The following is a 16,503-nucleotide window of genomic DNA, read 5'->3' as shown; positions in this document are numbered from 1 at the left end:
AAAGTAAATAGCAACCAGTGGCAAAAAAAAAAAAAAAAAAAGATCTTACGGGGCTTAACGGCCAGGACCTAATAGGAACAACTTCCCGGGGGTGTGTGCCTGGCAGCGATGGTTTAGGAAGCATCATTTGATCCAGAATTCGCCTGCTTTTGGGTAGGAGCAAGAACAGCCCCGGAGCATCTCATCCCCGGTGCATCCCTGTTCCCAAGGGCCTGTGAAGGGGTAGCTGCCTGCCATATGAGAAGGTCACACTTATCAGTGTCTCAGCTGCACACACTCATGATTCTGACAATCAGGAAAAGCACAGAAAGTTAGGGTCACTGTGCTTTCAGCATCTTACATGGAGGAGACGCATCCCGTGCATGTGTGTGTGCGTGCGTGTGTGTGTGTGTGTGTGTGTGTGTAGCACCGAGGACTTAACCCAGGCCTCATGCATACCAGGCAAATGCTGTATGCCTGAGCTACACCCCAACCTGAGCTGGATCCCAAGGAAGAAGTAAACACCCACCTGGGCGGGTTTCTGCCACAACAGGGCCAGCGAGGTCAGACGGCTTCCCGACGCCCGCCTGGTTGATGGCTCGGACCCGGAACACGTAGCTGATGCCCTCCTGGAGGCCTTGCACCTGGAAGAAGCAGGTGCAGAAGCAGTGGGTGTCCTGGGTCACTTATGCAGAGGCACCTGTGCTGTGTCGTAACAGCGGCCACAGCACTGGGGCAAAGGGCTGTGTCTCACAGCTGATTCTAAGCGGCCTCAGGCTACCTTCCCTCTGACCAGTAGGTGAGGCGTTCCTAAGATCTCATCCAGCTCAGCGGTCCTACTTCTTTTAGATCATCTGATGGCCTCCGTCATCAGAAACAGACCATACACCTAGGCTGCGGATGAGTTAGTCGCTCACTCTTTGGTCAAAATGCAAAGTGCTCACAAGAGCACACAGGCTGCTTCCCTAGCACAAGTTGCCACCCCACACTTCTGAGACATCCCAAGAATAATTTCAGGTGAAATTCTTAGCAAGAGAGAATGAAAAGCCTGGATCACAGACACTTTGTATTTGTTGAAATGCATGTTCAAGCACTAGAATAAAAACGAAAATCCTCCCTGTCATTTTAATGTTAATACTTCTCACTGGATAACAGTTAACAACATTGTGAATTTAAGTGATTTGTAAATAATCAAAGTCTTGAAATTCTAAGCCTTTAAGTTTTTAAGAATTAAGAATAGTTTTGCTGAGAACATATTTCATAATCTTTTGTGGATTTCTTTGGATTCAGCACTGCTTTTATAATCTAACTGTTGTGTGTCAGTCCTACTTCATACCATTTTATGATTTTGTGTTCCTCATTGTCCCATTGCTATGATTCCAAGTATTACTAAGCTGCTAATATTTTATCAAAACTATCTTTTAATTTTTAGAACATGTGACTTTTAATAAATATTTTAAGAAGGAACCTATTACACACAGATATTTTTTCCCAATAATTTTTCCCCAATTCTGTGGTGAAGATCAATATCCAAAGCTGAATTCAAATCATTTGTTCAACTAAGTGAAGCATTTGTGACCATGCCTTTAAACAAGCTGTGCATAAAGCCGTTAGGTTTTTAATCCATTTATCTATATTTGCATGGTGTTAGTGATGACAGAATGTCACTATGTAGCAATAGTCTTTGCTGGAGCTGAGGAGTTTTTGAGATGAACTTCAGTCTGTAAATGAACTTGAACTTAGGCACAAAGACATGCACGGAATTTGGTGCACTTAAAGTTCTACATTAAGAAATAATGTCAGGAGGGGCCGGGGATTTAGCTCAGTGGCACAGTGCCTGCCTGGCAAGCGCGAGGTCGTGAGTTCAATTCCTGGTACCGGAAAAAAAAAAACCAAAAAAAAGAAATAATGTCAGGAATCTGCTGGCTTGCAGAAAGGAGGAGCCATTTCTTTGCTGTGATGAAGATACACAGACTGATGGCCAGGTGCCTGACACGCCTGCACCTGCCTGCAGGTGAAGGGGCCTGGGGCAGGTTTCTGCAACACTGGGGGTGGGGGACGAAGGACAGCCACGTCCCGGGTTGTGTCACTGTGTGGCCGGGACTCCGCTCCACGAGCCCATCAGCAGGGACAGGGACCAGGACGCCAGCAGCACCAAAGATACAGTGTACATGCGTCACTCTCCTCCTTGGATTCCCCTGCCCTGTAACTTCAGCATTCCCTCCCCTCCTCCCCCCTGCTCCTCACCCCTTCCAACTACTCCCCTCCCGCCCCCGTGGCCACCAGGCCGTGAGGACCAATGGAGAGGAGCTATGGTTACACTGCCTTAGTGGGATGGCAGTGCGCTCTTTCTGAATGACTGCGGAGAGACTAGCAATATGGCCGCACTCCCTGAGGCTCCCAGGTCCTGCTGGGGACTCGGGGGCCTTCAGGTGCTCCACCAACAATGGACTTTCACGTGGCACCGGTGGGAGTCAGCGGCTCCAGCCTGCAGCCTCTGGCCCGCACAGTGAGGCGCTGGCTCAGGTGGTCCCTGCCAGGGAGCCCTGGCGAGGGTGAGGTCGTCAGAGCCCAGGGAAACCAGGCAGGTCAGGGAGCTCCCAGGAGCCCACAGTGACAGCGGGGTGTGTGAATGCCATACTCACAGTGCCCTTGAGCAAAAGCCACCCCGAAAGCACTCAAAGCACTCAAGGCCGGAGGAAAAGGCCGCTATGGAGGTGGGAGAAAGCAGCAACCCTCTGAGCCCTGGGTAGCATGAACGGAGGGGAAGCGAGAGCAAGGAGGAAAGGGAGAGGGAGGAGGCGCGGGTGGGGTTTTTCAGAGCTGGGCTGAGGAGCTCAGGTTAAATGTCACCATGCTACTGCAGCATCAGGAGAGGCCCTGCCACCGCCACCGCTGCCCGGGGTCACAGCAGGAGCCCAGTGTGTGAAGCAGGCCCAAGCAGAGGCACCGCTTCTATCTGGCCAACTGTTTTGAGACAGGATCTTGCTATGTAGTCAGGCTGGCCTTGAACTCACTATGTAGCCCAGGCTGACCTTGAACTTGCGGCAATCCTCCTGCCTCAGCCTCCAGAGCACTGGGATTATAGATGTGCAGCCACCATGCCCAACCTAGCTTGCCAACTTTAAAGTCAGGATCAGTATGCCTTCCTTTTTAGAGCCAGGAAGCACGCTGAGGCCCCGAGCGCCCCCTACCTTCAGGTACTTCTGCTTGATGGCAGCCTCGTTGAGTCCTCGCCACTGGTCATCCTTGGCATTGGCCTCCTTCAGGTCCACAAAGTAGCCAGTGACCGGAGTCCGCCCACAGTGGACCGGGGGATTCCACTGCAGAACCAGGGAGTTTTTCCGGACCTCGCTGTACCTGAGGCTGTGAGGTGGTCCTGATAGGGCCATCGGGGGAGGGAGAGGGAGAGGACAGTGAGCAGAAGGCGAGGCTCAGCTACGCGGACACTTACAAGCACAGGAGGTCTTAGCGGGCCTGCAGGCTGGTGTGAAAACGGGCATGTGCGTTCCCACAACTGTGCTACATCAGCTTCCTGAGTCCTGTCATGGTGGGCAGGTGGGGGCGGGCTTTCAGGGCACCCCCGGGCCGGCTTGCAGCTTCCCTGGCTGTGCTCGGGGCTGTGTGGTGATCTTTTACCAGCAAGGTCAGCTGCAGGTTCCGCTTCCCATTATTGCTGAGAGACAACGTGAAACCTCCCCTCTGTCTCAGATCTCGGGAGAAAGCAACTCCCTTGGAACTGCATCTGAGCATGGAGGGTAGCAGCTCTTTCAGAGGAGACAGGGATGGCGCCCTCTGCAGCATACACCCCACCAAGGGGTAAAAGGAAAAAGTGACAGCTTAGGGTTTGCAAACACTTTTCACCAAATTAAACCCAATCCATGGGTCCCATGGGCTCGAACCTATGCTAAATAACACCTGGCACTTCACGTTCAGTGATCTCATTTGTTCTTAAGAAACTAAGAGCAAGCTCACAGCAGATGAGTAGCACCCCTGAGGGACAAAGCCAGGACCACGCATGCTCTGTCCTCAGGCGCGCCCGGACTCCTGTGATTGCCATTATCTCTGTGTGACTGTGTGCCCGTCAGCTGCTCCTCAGGTGATACGCTTGTTTTCTTTCTCCTTCCTTCCTCCTCCTCTGCCATGTCCTCTTCCTCTTCTTCTACGCCTGATTTCGAACCGACCAATCAAAACCCCCTGGAGTGACTCAGGGTGGCCTGACAGCAGCTCGAAACAGACTGAATCACGCTGGGCTGTGGCATTTTGCAATCCGAAGTTCAGTGTTTGTTAGCTCATTCACCTTGGCTTAGTTTCAAATATGCATCACCTTTGTCTTCCGACGTCTTACATGGAAGTGTATTTAAATAGTAACAGGAAATCTCTTACACCGGTGAGGCTTGTTCTGCCTGGCTAAGGGCTTTTACAGCGTAATCCTGCATCAGGTAGAAGCAGCACTGCCCCTTGCTCCACAGGGAGGACTCAGGCCTGCCGGGGCCGAGCACCTCCCTTGTTTCCAGGCCTACCCGTGCCCCTTCTGGGCACCGGGCACTGTGTGACCTGCAGCTCGGCTTGTCTGCATACAATGAAAGGAGGGGCGGCCCCTGCTGCTCTGCCTTAGGAGAGTGCCTTGCTGCGCAGCTCAGCGAGGCCAGGACTGGTCTGAGGCACAGCTCTTGGCAGCCGGCTCTGCTCCCTGCGCTCACTGCCACTTTCCGCAAGCCAGGGACATCGCTTTCTATAGAAACCCTTTCCACAGCCTGGGCCGGGTCTCCTTGTCTGGTCACTCACAGGTCGCTTTATCCAGGAATGCCAGGAATTTGAAAACAAAGCGATCTGTGTGCAGGCGGCAGAGAGGACTCTTCCGGGGCGCCGGGAAGGGGAGTGTGCTGGCCTCCTCGGGTCCCTGGGTGGGGTGAGCCCTGACCTCTGTCTTGGTCCTAGGAGCTCAGCAGACAGGTGGCCCAGATGGCTGCTTCCTGGGTGAGGGCAGCGCGGCTCATCGCGGGCCCAGGCCTTCACGGAGGATGGGTGGCACCAGGGCAGGACTGTGTCTGCCCGCCCAGGAGCTAAGGTGCCTATGGCAGCGCTGCACCTGTTCCATAGGGCGACTGTCAAACGCAGGCAGACAACCGAGTCTCGCGTGACACTCAGACTATTTGGGTCTGTAAAGTCAGGGCCGTTGGAGACAAAATAAGGCCATTCGGCAAACACAGGAACGCTGCTGGTTTGAATCTTTTTTTTTTTTTTTTTGCATAGCCAGGAGTCTTTACTAGGATGGGGGGGCCAGGCCCAGGGCAAGTAGAATCACCTACCACTAAATAGTTTGAATCTTAAGTGGCTTAGTAAATTTGTTCCCACTGAACTTTTACATTTGTTTTATAGCTCTGTAACAAGGTTAAGCCTAGGTAAGTTTTTCTGCCTACTTCCTATTTTATTTCTTGCCCACCCAACCATTTTCCGTGACTAACTCCGAAGCTGCCAGAATTTTCCTTGTGGAGCAGGGTTTAGGAAATATGGAGGGAAAGGGGGAGGGGAGGGGCGCAGAGGAGTTAAGGGGTTAGGAGAACGGTAAGGTCAGAGAGACAGAGAGACACAGAGACAGAGCGCCAGGGGAGAGAAACCAGACTTGGGCCCAGCCGGGCGTGTTCTGTCCATCTGCGTAACATAACCAAGGCTGGGAAGAGGGAGGGAAGCCCGCAGGCTGGCTTTGGAGGAGGGGGCTTGGGGTTGACAGATCAGAGGCTGCGCAGCAGGGGGAGAATGAGCTGAGGAATGCAGGATGCCGCTGCCGTGGAATGTGAACTGGATGTCTTTAAGAGCCCTTAAAAAGCAAAGAGTAGATTCCTTTCAAATGCTCCCTTCACTCTCGAACTGTGTGCTTCTGTCTACCCCACCCGGGCGGAGCCTGAGCTGCAAGGCGCTGGAATTTATTTGGAACGCAACTGTAAGGAATTCATTCTTAACTTCATATTGCTATCCTCGAGTATGATCATAAAACTATTTCAGGCATGCTAAGGGGCCACGGGAATTCTTTTCCCTAAATGTGGCAGGTGTCGGGCTTCAGTCTGGCTTCGCGGGGCAGCTGCTGTGGGAAGCCCCCAGGACCGCAGGCGGCCGGCTCCCACTCACCGGGCACGGCGATGGTCCACTCCTCACACGTGAAGCACTCGCTCACGGCCGACGGCGGCCCCAGGCCCGCGAGGTTCATGGCCGCCACTTGGAACTGGTACACCACGTTTTCCTTCAAATTGCTGATCTGCAGGCAGTGAATGTTATAGGTTCGTGTTTTCCAGTCATTAACACTCGATGACTTTACCTCTTCACCGGACACACCCTTTCATAAGGGCTTCCCCCAGACCTTCCCCGGGCGCAGGTGAACCCACCACCCCCTTGCAGCGTGAGGCTATGGCACAGGTATGGGAGTATCGGCCCTGTGATTGAGCTACTCCATATGGCAAAGGAGAGGGATGTTATAGCCGTAACGAAGCCCTCACTCGGTTGGCTTGGGGTTCATCGAAAGGAAATTATCCCGGATGAACCTGACTTTCTCAGGTAAGGGCTCTTGAAACGCAGCTCGGGCCCTTCCTGGAGAGGATTGGGGTCCTGGGACTTGGAGAAACGAGGCCGTGTTGCAAACGGCCTCGACACTCGCAGGTGGGGAAGGGTGACTGCTCCGAGGTGAAGGTCTTAGCCCTCCAGAGGCAACGAACTGAACTCTGCCAAGGAGCTCAAGGTGCTCAGAAGAACTCAACTTTGGAGGAGGACGCAGCCGCGCTGACACCCAGACTGTGTCCTGGCTGTGCCACTGGCTGTGCCAGACCCTGACTGACGGGCCCTGCGACAGGACGACTGGGTCCCTGAGTCACCGAGTTCACGTTAACTTGTTATACATCGATGGAAAACTACTGCACGCGCACAGGAAAAAGGAGCTCTAAGCTAAAATTAAAATATTAAAATTCTGGTACTGCTCCTGCTCTGTACTGTTATCTAATATTTTCCATATTCCTTAGAAGGAGCTGGGTTGTTGTGAAGATAAATACACATGGTAAAATAATGAATGTGAACACACCTGCAAGGTGGAAGTGATGGAATACATTACACTGCACTGTGAAAAGTCTGTCGTGACAGTAAACTATAGGGTATGTAAACTAGGACCGGCAAGAAAACAGACGTGCAACAAGCAAAGAAGATAATGGATGCACTTGACAGAACAATCAGATGCAGAAGAAGAGAGAATCTGTAAACTGATAGAAAGCCAAAAGAATTGTACAGTCCACCACGCAGAGAGACAGAGAGACGGGAACTAGAAGGCGATTAACAGACACTGCAGATAGAACGCGTCAAGCATCTATCTAATTAGAGTTTCAGAAGCAGGGAGACAGAATGGGGGAGTAACTATCGTAAGACAGAAAGATTTTCCAATCATCCTGAAAAATTTGAAATTGAAGAATTATTCTCCCTCAAATTAAAGGCAGATACAATTTTTAAAAACCTGACACGCAGACAGATAACATCTTAACCGGAGCACACCAAAGGTAACGTGAAAATATTAAAAGCTATCTAAGAAAAGAGACAAGTTTCTCTCAGACGAACGAACAGTCTGAGCTGACGCCCCGCGGCTGCAACGGGCCAGAAGGTGAGGGAATTGTGTATCTGAAGTGTCAAAAGGGAACAGTTACTGCTGTGGAATTGTTTTACCCAGAAGAAATATTTTTGGAGGATGAAGAAAAGGTAATGATATCTTCAGACAAACAAAAATGAAGGCAGTTTGGGTTACAGGAAATAATCTCAGGTAGAAGGTCAAAGATGAAGAATGAACACCAAATAAATTGCTAAGTATATAGGTAAATCTGAATGAATATTGTCACTGTAAAGCAATAACCACAATACTGTCTGCATAAAAAAAAAGAACCCAAGGCACACATACGCATGCAATAGCATGCAACCTGGAAAGCAAGAAAGTGGGTCACTCTGAGGCTTTTATGTTCCTGAGACAAGGGTAAAACAGACGGAATAACATATGTTCCAGGTCTCCTCAGGCACCCAAACCAAACAAACCAAGAATCGTAAAATCTATAGCTTTTATGATACTATAGGGGGGAAACAGAATGATTTTTAAAAACTACTGAGAAATAATCAAGAAAGGACAGAAAATAAACGTATAAGGGGAAGAACAAACAGAAAGTACAAAATACAGCGAGTGTAGCGGTGCACGCCTGTGATCCCAGCCACTGGCAAGCGAAAGGCAGGATTGCAAGTTCAAGGCCAGCCTGGGCAACTCAGCGAGACCCTGTGTTAAGATAAAACATTTTAAAAGGATGGGGACGTAGTTCAGTACAAAGATTGTGGGTTCAATCCCCAGTACCACAAAAAAGTACAAAATAAGGTGACTTTAAAAAATCCATAGAACATTAAATGTGCCCAAGTGACAAAAACTGTCAAACTGGGAAAAGAAATGTAACTCTATGCGATTTTAAAGAGACATTTAAAATGCATGAAGTTATAGAAAGATTGAAAGAGATGAAAAATTACATTCCATGCAAACATCAACCAAAAGAAACCAGTACATCTACATCAGTAATAGAAAATAAAGATTAAGGTGAAATGTACTATCAGCAAGTCACTTTGTATCTATCAAATAAAATCACTTCAAAATACAAAGGGCAACTCTGTGTGCGTGTGTGTGTGTGTGTGTGTGTGTGTGTGTGTGTGTGGTACTGGGGACTGAGACCAGGACCTCTGCACTGAGATACAGCCCCTTTATTTTACTTTAATTTTATTTTACTGAGACAGTCTCTCTAAATCACTAAGTTGCCCAGGCTGGGCTTGACACTATCTTCCTGCCTCAGCCTCCCACAGTGCTGAGATTACAGGCATGAGCCATTTTGCCCATCTGAGGCAACATTTTAAGTGAGAGAATTTTGTGATATGTCAGTTGTGTCTCAAGAAAGTGAGATTATCCCACAATTTTCCCTTCCTATATTATCCTTGTCAGATATTAGTATCAAATTAATTCTGGCCTCAGAGGGGTTGGGGATATAGCTCAGTGGCATAAGCGCCTGCCTGGCAAGTGCAAGGTCGTGAGTTCGATCCCCGGTACCACAAAATAATTTCACTTGTAAATACGGAAGCAAAAACCTGAATAATAATTAGCAGTAAAACCCAGGTATGTATCAAAATAATATTCTAGGATGTATATATTCTGTGCAATGTCTAACTTGGGTATACACCAGGAATGCAAGTTTGTTTCACGGTTAGGTAATTGATAGAATATACCACATTAAAATTAAAGGGAAAAATAATATAATCACTTAATAGACTCAGGAAAAATTTTTAAAATAATTTAAATTCACGCCTGATAAATTGAGCATAGGGCCGGGCGTGGTGGCGCACGTCTGTAATCCCTGCACTCGGGAGGCTGAGGCAGGTGAATCATTGCGAGTCTGAGACCAGCCTGGGCTACAAAGTGAGTTCAAGGCCAGCCTGAAGTGCATAGTGAGACCCTGTCTCAAAAAGACAAAAAAACCCCCAAAAACCAAAAAAACAACAACAAAGGAAACTTCCTTTAATAGGTAATACACCTATAGCAAACATAATACTTAAAGGTGAAATGTTAGAGATTTTTCTTTATGATAATGGTCAAGTCTACAATGACCAACTTCATCATTTCAATTCAGCATTGTACTAAAGGTTTGAGGTGGAAAACAAGGTAAGAAAATGAAGTAAAAGGATAGAAAATTTGGAAATGAAGATGTAAACTGTCCTTATTTGCACATGATATGACTATATATATAGAAAATCCAGAAGAATTTGTAAGTAATTTCTTAAAGTTATAAGAAAAAATTAGCAAAAAAATATATAGCAATTACAAGCAAAATCAATATGTAAAACTAGTTATATTTTCCTATACTAGCAACAGAAAACTGATGTAAAATATACTATTTACTATACTCAAAATGTATAGTATTTCTATAAATAAATAACAGATGTACAAACCTCTGTAGAGAATAAGAAAACCTCCATGAGAGATTTTAAGGATCAAAATAAATGGAGAGAAATACTCATGTTCGTGGATTACAAGGTTATTCATTTATTTTCTGAGGCAGGTCTTGCTATGTTGTTCAGGCTGGCATTGAACTCACTATCTAGCCCAGGCTGGCCTTGAACTTATGGTGAGCCTCCTGCCTCTGTATCCTGAGTGCTGGGATTATAGATGTGTACTACTTTCGCTGCTAAAATTAACTTTAAAGCTGTGTTCCTTGTTCGTAAGTGGTTCAAATGAAAGTTTTCAGAAGAAAATTGTATTGTTTTCATTGTATCTTACAGTGAGTAAGCCGCTAGATACAGAGGAAAAACTCTTCGGCAGGCAAGTTGTAAAGGAGGATAACAAAGTGGCAATCTGTGTAGGAAAGATGTTCAAACTCATCTGACACCTAGACTGTCAAATCCAAGAATGTGTGACTACACCAAGCGTTGGCAAAGACAGCAGAACAACGGGCAATCTGCTAATCTTTCTACTTTAAGGCAGATCAGTAAAATGGAAGGTAAGCAGAGCCTCTGACCCAGGAAGTTTCTTTTGGTAATAATGTGGAGCAACTGGAGCACAGCTGTGCCTGCAGCTGTGTACAGAAGGGCCCGGAGCTACAGTCTTTGGTATAAAAATGCCCACTCGTCCATCGAGAGTGCGGTGAAGAATATACTGAGATACAATCATGTGTGAGAATATGACGTGATGAAGGAGAAGAATGAACCGATGTGGAAGAGTTTTATGGACACAGTTTTCTGTGACGAACTCCCAGTTTGTGATATTTCATACATTTCAGCTGTTAACTTAAAAGACTGTGGCACTGAATTCCGGCGAACACTATTCCCTGGCCCTGTCTGGCCTGGAACTCTCCTGGGGCGGGGTTTTGTGATAGGAGATGACAACTGAGACCTGGCTAACGCTGCTCTAAAGAGGGAAGCCAGCTATGCCCATAACGAGGCCTGAGGGCCCCGAGGCGGGCGGAGCAGACACTTGTGGAACAGCGCTTCGTGGCCGTCAGAGCCGCGCCAGGCTGAACGTGTTCCAGGCAGAAGCCTGCATCCCTTCGCCCGGTGTCATGCGGACACTGACTGTTAAGATCTAGACTCGGGGAGCCAGGGATGTGTGGATTATAGACATTTTGTAAGAAATGTTACTTTTCTAAATAAGTGTGTGTTACCAGGCATGGTGGCACACGCCTGTAATCCCAGCACTCCGGGAGGCTGAGGCAGGAGGATCGTTGTGAGTTCGAGACCAGCCTACGCTACAAAGTGAGCTCAAGGCCAGCCTGAACTGCATAGTGAGACCCTGTCTCAAAAAAGACAAATAAATAAATAAATAAATAAATAAATGTGTGTTTTGCAGTACATATCCTAAGACACTATGCTTATGTGTATGAATCAGAAAATATAAATCCTGCCTGGCAAGTCAAACTACTTGCATTTACCAATGTGCACTTTTCACCAGAGTCACACCAACGCAGACAAGGGACATTAGGGGAGGGGCGTGAAGGCCGCGCGTGCCACACACTCACTGTGTGCCGCGCACTGATTTGCAGGGCCGCCCACCCCGGAGCACCCCGCTAACCTTGTACACCTCCTCACTGATCGCCTTGGCGTTGGCTTCTCTCCAGGGCCCCGGCGTCCCGCCGGTCACCTCCCGGTAGCTCACATAATAGCCAGTGATGTCCGTCCCTCCGCTCTTATCCGGCTGCTTCCATCCGAGTACCATCGAGTCACGGAAGCTTTCCAGACAGGTGATGTCGTAGGGTGGGGATGGCGCCGCTAATGCAATACACATGGACGGTGAGCGTGGAGAAACGCATTTGAGTCTACATACAGTCACCCTGATTAATTGCTACCAGGCATGGGGGCGCTGGACCTCACGGCAGGAAATGAAAACATGAGATTTACCAGTAACTCTGCATGCCACTTGGTATATGAGGAAAAGGTGAGCACATGGTCAAAATGTGTGCTGTAATCATTATCACAAAGATTAAAAAATAAGAAACCTGCCCCAGCAAAATGGTACAATATCCTGGAAAATGTTTGAGGCTTTTTTTCCCCATACGAAGAAATATTTTCTCAAGGCATCAGTTTTTGTTTCATTATGTGATTTTCTTTTTTAGTTGCTTCCTGAGGAAAATGTAATGTGTATATCAGTTTCAGTCTCTGTTGCTTATTTGGAATTTTCCTGAATTTCCAAATGGTCATTAGTACCTCACCATGAGGCCCACTTACCCTTGTAAGACTTTATACTTATACACGTTCTGTCCATACTCAGGAAAAAGAGCTTATTCCAGGGCTCAGCTAAATGCTACCTTTAAAAAATTTTTAAAAATCAGAGCCAGGCGTGGTGGTGCACACCTGTAATCCCAGCAGACAGGAGGCTGAGGCAGGAGGATCATTGCAAGTTCGAGATCAGCCTAGGCTACAAAGTGCGCTCAAGGCCAGCCTGAACTGCATAGTGAGACCCTGTCTCAAAAAGAAAAAAAAAAAAAAAAAAAATTAAAGCACACTCTCCTATGTGACTTCCTCTTGGTTTATACTACTTTGGTCGCATTATGTTTAAGTTGATGTTGGATGTCATTCATGTATCACAAAATACTATCCACCTGCCACTGTATTTATTAGTGCTGATCTAGAAAAATACTTGGAAAGGTACTTCAAAAACCCTACATTTATGTGGCTTTGCTGATCAAAGTCTCATTCAACTCCTGAAATTACAGTGTTTGAAAGAAAGGACAGGGTGATGGAAAGAAATCTGTATGCAGTGGTATCAAAAAGAATTTTCTGATTATTTATTTGGATTAGGAAATAAAGAAACGATCTCATTCTTATTCCAAAGGAAACTCAGGATAATAAAATTTTTTAAAAATGCACTTGTTTCTTTCTTCCCCACTCACCAGCCTGCTTCATTCTCTACATTAAAAAAAAAGCCTTTTCCCTCTCTTCCTCCTTCACAGTCTTGCGAATGTGGGATCTCAAGCGAGCATCCGATTTCATCTTGAGTTGAAGTGATAAATGCTCACAATGTATAGAGGCAGTTACAGAAGTGGGGGATAGGGCAGGGGAGGGAGGGGCACAAGGCGTTTACACTTATCAGCAGATTCTCATCATTCCAGTTTTTCTTTTTTTGGTCTTTTTTGAGACAGGGTCTCGCTACGCAGTTCAGGCTGGCCTTGAGCTCACTTTGTAGCCCAAGCTGGTCTTGAACTTGCAGTGATCCTCCTGCTTCAGCCTCCTGAGTACTGGGATTACAGGTGTGCACCACCACGCCCGGCTCATTTCATTTTTACTTGATAAGAAAGACACTCTCTGGACTGCATAAGCCACAACTGTCGAGTAGCTGCTCAGCATTCTCAGGTTACTGAAAATAATCTTCAGTGAATCACTCCGGGAGTGTGGGCTGTGTGTCCCAGAACACAGCTCTGCGTGGTTAGAATACCCTGTTCCGTGTTCATGGTGACCAAAGGGGTAGCGGTTTGGATGAAATGTGAAAGACCGCTTAAGACCTGGGACGAGCAACGCAAGTCAGTGACTCTGACCCTGGCACAGCGGCACCTCTTGGTGCGGTCCTGTCCCTGCTGTACTGAACATGGGGCACTTCAAGGAGCCTTACGCAGGCTCCTGCGACCGTGTCCTTCCTGCCTCACGTCCCTTAGCCAAGCGAGGCCATCGGTATGTCTGTCTGGGGAAGCACAAGGGGCCCTTGAGCCCAATCCCTCTAAACGCTGCGGTGTCGTCCAGCCCAGGGAGTGACGTGTAAAAGCCAAACCCGAGTACAGCTCCTGGGACAGGCACTAGGTGGAAGGATTTGGGCCGGGGAGCTGAACACACGACAGTTCAGAACGGACACTGATGAGGGGAACACAGTGAAGAGCCACGTGATGAGGGTGAAGACAGGGATGGAGACAGACGAAGAGCCGGACTCTTCCGCTTCTCACCTCCTGCGTCCTTCTTCTTTCTCGGGGGCTCAGACTTACTCTGCCCCCGGGGAGCCGCCTTCTGGGGCGCTGGGGTGAGCTCCTCCTGAACTGTTTCACTTACTTTACTTGCTTCTGTGTGTCCCAGGTCGTGAGACACGCTGGGTGGTGAAGGTTTGTTAAGTTTGCTATCAGGCAAAGCATCTTTCGGGCAGCTTTTCGGGGAGGCTCCATGCACAGCCCCCCTGGAGGCTGTTAGTCCACCCGGAGCAGCAGGCAGGTCGGGCCACACATCTGGAGACGCTGCGCCCCCTACAATCGCCAGACAATAACAGAGACGCGTGAGCCGAGGCACACAGTGCTCTTGGGGAGAGAACAGACAGGAAACGCGGGGGCGGACGAGCCGAGGCAGGCCGGGTTTAACGGAATCGCTAACCCAGGGCTTCAAGGAAATGGGGAGCATACGCGTCACATCGTGTACACCAGGGAACATAGCAACTTCTACATGTTTTGGAAAAAGGAGAAATGAGCACAAAAAGCCACAGACAGAACAGGAACTAGTTTCACTCGTAGAACTCAAAAAGTTTTTAGTTCACACAAGAGAAAACGAATCTCAGACATTTCTTGAGCGAAATAAGCTCTATTATTCAACAGAATTGGGAATAGAAACATGAAGTGCACATGAGACAGAACATCAAAGATTCTGGTTTTATATAGCAGAATCACATTCACTGCCGCAAGTCCTGAGCGGTACCTCCCAGCCTCAAGGAAACCCGTCCCCTTTGCCCAGATTATAAGGAAGGCTGGAAAGTGACAGGGGAGCTCGCTGCTCCTTCCCACCCACCTCCTGCCACCTCTCCCTCCTGTCTTTCTTCCTTTCCTTTTCTTTCCTTCCTTCCTCCTACTCTCTCTCCTCCGTTCTTGTGCGGGGGCTCAATCCCAGGGTCTCCCACACACTAAGCATGTGCTCTACCACTGAGCTGTGCACCCAGCCGCCCCTTCCTAACATGTTAGTGTACCACTGATTTAATTTTTGTTGCTCTGAACTACCTGGATCCCTTCCCTACTTGATCCAAGATTGGGAGGCACATCGCGCACATACATACAATTATCTTATGACTGGTTTTATTCTGTCGGTTACTTTGCAAGCAGAGATGAACATGATTAAACAAGCATATGCACCTTGCATGGGTGTTAGAGGGCTGTACAAGAAGCACGTCAGTGTGCTGTTAGTGAAACAAGCCAAGCTGTGCTGCAGATGAACGGCTTGTAGCTACCGATGATCTGTTAAGGTGCGGTACCACGTCACGGAATTGGGATGGCCCGCCACGGTCCCCGGATGAGCACAGGGTTAGGGTGGAGTTTCACATGATGGCAAGTATCTCAGGAGACTTGGAATTGGGAAGCTGAGAGGGTTACAGGTGTATGGAATCTGGATGAGTGAGGGCAGTCTGCAAAATGACAGCTATGGAAGGTTACATGTCACCGAAAGCCAGAGGAAAAGATCGTCTGAGGATGGCATCATGGAGCAGTATAAGAAGCTTCAGACAGTTTTTGGAGCCGATGGCATCTTCCTTTCTCACTCGGAAACATTCACTTTTCCCTTGCCAGGTTGTACGTAAGGAACTTACCAATCGCAGCTTTGACTTCGATAGCTTCTGAGTCCCGCGAATAGTCACTAAGTCCAGCTGCGTTAACTGCCCTGACCCGGAAAATGTAACTCTGACCGGTCGCCAATCCATGACAAGTAAACCTAAAGAGGGAAAAAGTTTCAAAAGTCTTTCCTAGGAGGAAAATTAGGGGAGACGATTGTTAGCTTAGCTGGTTACATGAAACTGATTCATATATCAAAAGGAAGAAGGGGCTGGGAATATAGCTCAGTGGCATAAGTGCCTGCCTGGCAAGCACAAGGTCCTGAGTTTGATTCCCAGTACCAAAAAAAAAAAAAAAAAAGAAAGAAAAGACATAAAGCGATTGAGGTAACATGCATTTTAGACAAGAAGGCAATTAAGCAATTTTTAAAAGTCAGTCTGTCAAAAAATGAGGAGTCCTAGTTTCGCCCTGATGCTCATCAGGATGATAAAGGTAAGAATACTCACATAATAATTTTCATGTAAAGACTGCACGAAGTACATAAAATAGCATCACGGGGTCTGGGACAGGCAAGGCCTCTAATAAATAAGAGGTGACATTAATACTGTTCTTACTGGCTACTTCAGGTGTACGCGCCTGACCACGAGGCCCTGCTGTCCCTCCCAGCTCCCCAATCACTACCTCCCTGAGCGCTGGGGAAGCTGTAGACACTTGAGAAGTCACACTGGAATCTGAAAACAATGTGAAAACTGCTTCCTGGGACGGCCAGCTTAACTTAAGGTTCCAGCAGGAGGTGGGAGTCCGGGGCAACGTCACACGTACACCAAGCTCCCCTCGAATAGCTCTGTGGCTGTAAAGAGCCACGTCATGAGTCACTGTAACATTCAAAGCCACCCTCAGGACAGTCACCGAGGAAATGCAGGTCTGCTAATGACTCTATTCCTACCAGCTCGCTTAGGTATTTAGTAAGGGAAGCCATAAT

The 16,503-nt window shown here is 48.0% G+C and overlaps 1 protein-coding gene across 1 annotated transcript in view; it reads right to left on the bottom strand.

The window, feature by feature from the left end:
* The window catches only part of Myom1 (myomesin 1), a gene marked incomplete in the record, with an annotated part of 124,812 nt that overhangs the window by 36,981 nt on the left and 71,328 nt on the right, over positions 1-16,503 (bottom strand). The window contains 5 exon segments of the mRNA XM_013518619.1: positions 509-623; positions 3,174-3,358; positions 6,109-6,235; positions 11,591-11,787; positions 15,560-15,681. Coding sequence (XP_013374073.1) covers positions 509-623; positions 3,174-3,358; positions 6,109-6,235; positions 11,591-11,787; positions 15,560-15,681 — 746 coding nt within the window.

Source organism: Chinchilla lanigera, unplaced genomic scaffold, assembly GCF_000276665.1.
Source record: "Chinchilla lanigera isolate Chin_1 unplaced genomic scaffold, ChiLan1.0 scaffold00001, whole genome shotgun sequence".
In the NCBI taxonomy this organism is placed as follows: Eukaryota; Metazoa; Chordata; class Mammalia; order Rodentia; family Chinchillidae; genus Chinchilla; species Chinchilla lanigera.
Note: the sequence above shows the minus strand (reverse complement) of the source record. Positions and strands in the feature narration are given on the sequence as shown.